A 6,906-nucleotide genomic window follows, 5' to 3' on the forward strand; every position below is an offset into this window, starting at 1 on the left:
ATGGTCTCAATCTCTTGACCTTGTGATCCGCCTGCCTCGGCCTCTCAAAGTGTTGGGGTTACAGGCGTGAGCCACCGCGCCCGGTCTTAACAAGCTCACTCCAAGGGATTTTGTTATGCAGCCAGATTTTGCCACCAGTACTCCAGGCTCCCCTGAATCACTTGACCTTGTTTTTCCACGATGATCTCTACCTGCTAGTTTCTGAGAGTAATGAGGGCAGCTGAACGCTAGACCTGTGTCAACCCCAACTCCCTGATGGCAGCTGCAGGGTGGAGCTGAGCCATATCCTGGCTCACTGGGAAACGTTTTGTAATCAGCAATACCTGCTGTGGATTCTGGGGTTTAGTGTCACTACATACGTTCTCTTTGGCCCGAGGAAGGATCTGTCCATTGACTGTTTTTCATGTGTTTTTCCTTTCTAGTTAAAAACTTCTTCAGAATCAGTTTCAAGAATGGATCCCAAAGTCAGACCCACTCACTACAAGCCAATGACACCTTCAACAAACAGCAGTGGCTTAACTGTATTCGTCAAGCCAAAGAAACAGTTTTGTGTGCTGCTGGGCAGGCTGGGGTGCTTGACTCCGAGGGATCATTCCTGAATCCCATCACTGGGAGCAGAGAGCTACAGGGAGAAACAAAACTTGAGCAGATGGACCAATCAGACAGTGAGTCAGACTGTAGTATGGACACCAGTGAGGTCAGCCTCGACTGTGAGCGCATGGAACAGACAGACTCTTCCTGTGGGAACAGCAGGCATGTTGAAAGCAACGTCTGACAGAAGCATGCACACTTCAGGAAGCAGGCCTGCATCTTACCTGTACAGTATTTGCATTCCGCAGATGGAACGGTTTGGAAAAGCACTTTTTAATACTTTTGTGACCATGTTGGCCCAGTCTCTTGTATCTGTACCTTTGTCCCTAGTACTGTAACTGCCAGCCTGTCTGTGTAAGCTGGAATCTGTGGCAACCGTTACCCTGCGTTATATTTCCCAAGTGTTTGGATGGATGGAGAGGTACTCAAACAAGTTACTTTCAATTGTCCTGCTGGATTAAAAAAAAAAAAATAGAAAAACAATCCCGAAACTACTGTTTTACATAAATTGCTTGAAGAGTCTTTCCTCTTGTGCTTCTCTAGCACTTTCCCAGCTCTTTGATGTGGTAGCTAAAAATTTAGAGGGCCTTGTAAATAGGGCATGAGAAAGTCACCTGTGTATCGGGATGGTACTAGAGAGAAAATCAGGAAAGACCAACCCATGAAGTGAACTTGGTTTGATTTTATTCAACTAGAAAGCTTGAAAACATCCCTGGGCATTCTGAAGGCTTAATTTTGCAAAGGAGGATGCATTGTCTGAACCTTGCAACTTAATCCAGTGCAAGTTTGATGCAAGAATTTATTAGGACATAAAATAGAGGGTCAGGACAAAAGCAGCTGCCAGCTCTGAATCTTTAACTGAAATGCACGTGGCACCAGGAGGTGTCTCTCATAGTTGGTGGCTAGCCTAAAACATCCGAATAGAACCCAAAGGGCCTAGGGAAGCCTGCCAGGATAACAAGAAGGCCCTGTCTTCATTATGTTTCATCTGCCTAGGCCTACTCACATTTTAGAGAATGAGTGAAGGAACAAGGAAGAGAGACCGTGACTCTACCAATGACACTGTTTACAGAAACACAGGAGCGGAATAATTTGGAATGAAAAGCATTTCATCAGAAACTTCTATGGGAGCCATTAAGAGAAAAGCATGGTCCAGTGCCTTCTGAGAAAGGCCAGAGCCTTGGGCTTTCCTGCTCTGCTTTTGGGTCATCAGTTTGCCATCTCTGGTTCTGTGCTATAACCAGAATTGTAATTACATTCTCCAGAGGCCAATTTCATTAACTCTGATTAATTAGGATCAGCTAGCCAAATTAGTAGCCTCTTTGTCCAGCCTTGATTTACAGTGCAAGGTAAAGTGCAGACCTTAAAAAAAGCTAAGTACGTAGAAGAGCTCCCTGCAAGTGTAAATATTAAGAATGTCCTGTGCAAAATTATACCCACACCAGCACTAGTAGTAATGATTCTAAATTATTGCCAAAAATTTTTTTTTAATTTTCTGTCTTTCAAGTTTACAGAAAAGTAAGCAGTAAATGCATTGATGTCATTTTATTATGTACATATATCATGTGCATTCAAAGAAGCTGTGTGACAAGATATATCAATATAAAAACAAGGTATATTACTTTATTATTTTTTAAAAACAAAGATATTGTTGTCAGTTTTACCCTGTAAAACATATTTCTGTATTTATAGATCTTAAACATGGTGAATTTTTTCTATCACAAGTTTATTTAAAACTGCTTTGTTTTCTCAAGTTGTTATTGATACAGCAAGTGAACCTGCTGCAGATAGAAGCAGAGGAAAGCCAAGAACAGCCTTTTAATGGTGAAGAAAAGAATGAATGATTCTTTGTAGGAGCCATCAGCCACTTTGTAGGACCCATCAGCCAGTGTGCTGGGAAAAGAGGTTTGTCATATGTTGGCCTATGGTAAGAAAGTCAATGAATGTTTTGATGAAATGAATGTTTTTGTATAACGGCCTTAAACTTTTCTGGAAGTATTTCAAATAAATTACATTAAAATGTCATCCTCTTTGTGTGCAGTGTTTGCCCTACAAACAAAACACAGATTTCAGCTGTGCTGCTGGGAGGTTCTTTCTGAAATTTTTGTTTGTGGTTCCAGAGTACAAACTTTAAAATATGGTGCAGATTGATATAAATGCTTTTATTTGGTCTATCAAAACTTTGCAGAACTCATTGTTTTTTCTTTTGAAACAGGGTCTCACTCTGTCACCCAGGCTGGAGTGTGGTGGTGTGATCATAGCTCACTGCAGCCTCAAACTCCTGGGCTTACACAATCTTCCTGCCTTCACCTCCCAAGTAACTGGGATTACAGGTGCACACCACCACATCTGGCTAATTTTTAAATTTTTTGTAAAGATGGAAGTCTCACTATGTGGCCCAGGCTGGTCTTGAACTCCTGGCCTCAGGTGATCCTTCTGCTGCAACCTCCTAAAGTGTTGGGATTACAGGCATGAGCCACTGAGTCTGGCTAGGAACTCATAATTCTAAAATCTGTTTTCTCCAGCATTGTCTATTCATTTACTTACTAGTGTTCATTTTTAATAACTATCTGGAATTCATACTATGTATAAAGTCAAGTGATAAGTCACAGTTGTTATAGAAAAGAAATGTTGACTCTCACTGCTGATATAGGCAACTGTTGAGAAACTTGAGGCTAAATAAAAGAAGGCAAATTTCACTTTGAAATTCTTACTGGAATTTTAGTCTACTTTAATTCAAACGATTAGTACTCTTTCTAGGCTGAGTGCAGTGGCTACACCTCTATTCCTAGCAGTTTGGAGGCCAAGGCAGGTGAACTGCTTGAGCCCAGGAGTTCAAGACCAGCTCGTTGGGTCCAACCCACAGACCCTGACTGAGCAATAGATGAAAGACTAGACTGATACAGATATTTTGCCTGTCAGCATGGCTAAGGGGCTCTGCTCCCAGAATCAGCAGCTGCCCCATAAGCCTCCGGCGGCATTTGACAAAGTAAACACCATTAGAGGGTAATTAACTTTGTTGACCATCCCCCACCCCCAAGTAGAGAGCAGTCATGCACCCAAAGAAGATCAAAGATTGGTCTTAGGACCACATGAGTAAATAAGCTATTTAGATAAACTCCTCTACATTCCTTTGTATCTACTCCTAGATATTAGCTCAAGGTAAGGGACTTAGGTTGCTTTCATCCATAACCTCTTTCCCAAGGCTTTTGCAAAACCTTCCAGCCTTCTAAGAAGGTTTGCATTTTCTGAAATTTCTCCCACTATCCTGACTCAACTCCTACACCAGCACAGGCAACATGGCAAGACCTCGTCTCTACAAAAACACAAATATTAGCCAGGCATGGTGGCATGCACCTGTAGTCCCAGCTACTTGGGAAGCTGAGTTGGGATGATCACTTGAGCCCAGGAGACAGAGGTTGCAGTGAGCTATGATCACACCAGTGCACTCCAGCCTGGGTGACAGAGAGAGAACCTGTCTCATAAAAAAAAAAAAAAAAAAAAGGTTAGTACTCTTTCCCACAAAGAGTAGTTTTTTTTGTTTTGTTTTGTTTTGTTTTTAAGACAGGCTTTCTCCATGTTGGTCAGTCTGGTCTTGAACTCCCAGCCTCAGGTGATCCATCTGCCTCAGCCTCCCAAAGTGCTGGGATTACAGGTATGAGCCACTGTGCCTGGCCTAAGAGTAGTTTTTTTTTTTTTTTAGATGAAAAGGCCAAACATTTTCAAGCTGTTAGTAGCCAATTCTCAATAACACATTGGCCCAATAAGGTTGGTGTTTAGCCTTCTCTTTACAGTAAGCTGTCACCATTCTCTTTAATATACTGTTACTTCCTAGATTTGGCAAGATATTCACATAAATAAATGTAAGTCTATATTTTTTTCCTAAATGCAAACTCAATTTTCCTCATTCTCCTATTTTTCTGCCTCCTCCTCCTCCTCCTCCTCATCTTTTTTGTCCGTCCTCTTTTGTCACAGCTGCTTTGGCTATTCCCTCCATTTTTCACTCCTATAATTGTACTGACTGTTGATCCTAGAGGTTGAATCTTTACAGTATATTAGAAAATGTTTATACTGACATTTTGTGGGTTAGTACAAATGACTGAGGGCTAAATCATTTTCTTCAGTCAGTTTTCAAGATGTTATTTGACACACAACTAAATGTAATCTTTGCAGTCTAAATGAAAACTCATAAGCAATGAACAGAGCCAGAACTAGTAATTTTGTATAAAATTAGAGCGTGGTTTCAGCTTCTGGGTTGTGGTCGCTGCCACTGACTGCTTTAGTTTCCATTCCCAGTATAATCTGCAACAGCTAAGAATGCACAGCTCTTCAAAACCACAGCCCTGTTTTAACACAGACTGTGTGGCTGCAGGAAACTACAACCCACCATCTTGGTGAAGAAGCTGTTCAACTTTCCGTTTACATTCTGTCCGTGTCCATTTTTTACTAATTCTTCCAAAGCCCAAGATGTGGTGAAGAGACTGTCTGGCCAATCCATTTCACTTAGCTCAGTTTACCTCACTTGGCTCCCCTTGGCATGGAGGAAATAGACACTGAATACCCCCCTTACTGATGCAGTCAATTCAGTTAATTCACACTATCTTGTTTATTGACAGAATTCTAGAGCTACACTATTGGAAGGGAAGAGGGCTCCCCAAGCCTAAAACTAACAGTAGAAATCTGAAGATATCAAAATTTAAAACCTTGTTCAGATGAGCACACAGTGAGAAAAGATGACCGTATTCACTGTACCTCAAGGGTGTTTAGGGAAACAAGTTAAAAAAAGGCACTTCTCGCCGGGCGTGGTGGCTCAAGCCTGTAATCCCAGCACTTTGGGAGGCCGAGGCGGGTGGATCACGAGGTCAAGAGATCAACACCATCCTGGTCAACATGGTGAAACCCCGTCTCTACTAAAAATACAAAAAATTAGCTGGGCATGGTGGTGCGTGCCTGTAATCCCAGCTACTCAGGAGGCTGAGGCAGGAGAATTGCCTGAACCCAGGAGGCGGAGGTTGCGGTGAGCCGAGATCACGCCATTGCACTCCAGCCTGGGTAACATGAGTGAAACTCCGTCTCAAAAAAAAAAAAAAAAAAAAAAAGGCACTTCTCATGACATGTCTCCTTTCTCCAGCCTTGTTTCACATACCAGTCAGCTCTGCACAGACCTACCCAGTCAAGGCAGTTTTCAGTTGATCTGAGGGAACAGCAAGGAATTAGAAGTCATGCACTGTATCTTTGAGAGCTAATCACTTAGCTTAGGAAATTGGACATACATTCCAAAGCATGTCCACTTACACATTTATGTTCACATGCAAACATACCTATGTATTAATGAACTGTGCTCTCTCATCTGTGAAAGGTTGAAAAATGACATCCTGCAAGTTTTTATTCTCTGTTGCCATGTCTCTGACATAGAGCACTGGCCCCCCTCAAGCCCATTTAAAAGTGAGACTGTATGTGAAATCACTTTTTTTTTTTTTCAGGCAGAATCTCACTCTGTTGCCAGGCTGGAGTGCAGTGGCACAATCTCCGCTCACTGCAGTCTCTGCCTACCGGGTTCAAGCCATTCTTCTGCCTCAGCCTCCAGAGTAGCTGGGATTACAGGTGCGTGCCACCACACCGAGTGAATTTTTTTGTATTTTTAGTAGAGACAGGGTTTCACCATGTTGGCCAGGATGGTCTCGATTTCCTGACCTCGTGATCCGCCCGCCTCGGCCTCCCAGAGTGCTGGGATCACAGGTGTGAGCCACCATGCCCAGCCATGAAATCACTTTTAAAAAAATTACTAAGAGCTAGTAGTTTTCATTGTTATTTAATAATCACTTAAATTTATACATGTTGGCCAGGCATGGTGGCCCATGCCTGTAATGCCAGCACTTTGGGAAGCCAAGGAGGACAGATCACTTGAGGCCAGGAGTTCAAGACCAGCCTCATCAACTTGGTAAAACCCCGTTTCTGCTAAATATATGGAAATTAGCCTAGCCTGGTGGTGCGTGCCTGTAAACCCAACTACTGGGAGGCGGAGGCACAAGAATCACTTGAACCTGGGAGGTGGAGGTTGCAGTGAGCAGAGATAGCACCACTGCATTCTGGCCTGGGGAACACAGATTCTGTCTTGAAAAAATTACAAATAAAAAAAAAATTGTACATGTGAAATTTCTCAAAAGTGTGGCCTTGGCCTGGGTCTTTTTCATTCATCGTACTATATACCTGGGAAGATGTTTCAATTCAGATAATTTGGAAGTTTTTCTTGTATTTTTTTTTCTTACGTATTTTCATTCCCACAATTTTCTGTTTTCTCTTTCAGGAATTCCA

The 6,906-nt window shown here is 42.4% G+C and overlaps 1 protein-coding gene across 10 annotated transcripts in view; it reads left to right on the forward strand.

The window, feature by feature from the left end:
* Positions 1 to 2,616, forward strand: part of ARHGEF3 (Rho guanine nucleotide exchange factor 3) — a 285,595-nt gene extending 282,979 nt beyond the window's left edge. For 8 of the 10 annotated variants that reach the window (XM_037738103.1, XM_017527477.2, XM_017527479.1 and 5 more), the window contains one exon: positions 423 to 2,616. In XM_037738103.1, the coding sequence (XP_037594031.1) occupies positions 423 to 775 (353 nt within the window). In that variant the 3' untranslated portion in view covers positions 776 to 2,616. The remainder of the gene's footprint in view (positions 1 to 422) is intronic. The other 2 variants (XM_037738107.1, XM_037738106.1) reach the window with 1 other exon arrangement.
* Positions 2,617 to 6,906: the final 4,290 nt, after the last annotated feature.

Source organism: Cebus imitator, unplaced genomic scaffold, assembly GCF_001604975.1.
Source record: "Cebus imitator isolate Cc_AM_T3 unplaced genomic scaffold, Cebus_imitator-1.0 Scaffold48, whole genome shotgun sequence".
Taxonomy (NCBI): Eukaryota; Metazoa; Chordata; class Mammalia; order Primates; family Cebidae; genus Cebus; species Cebus imitator.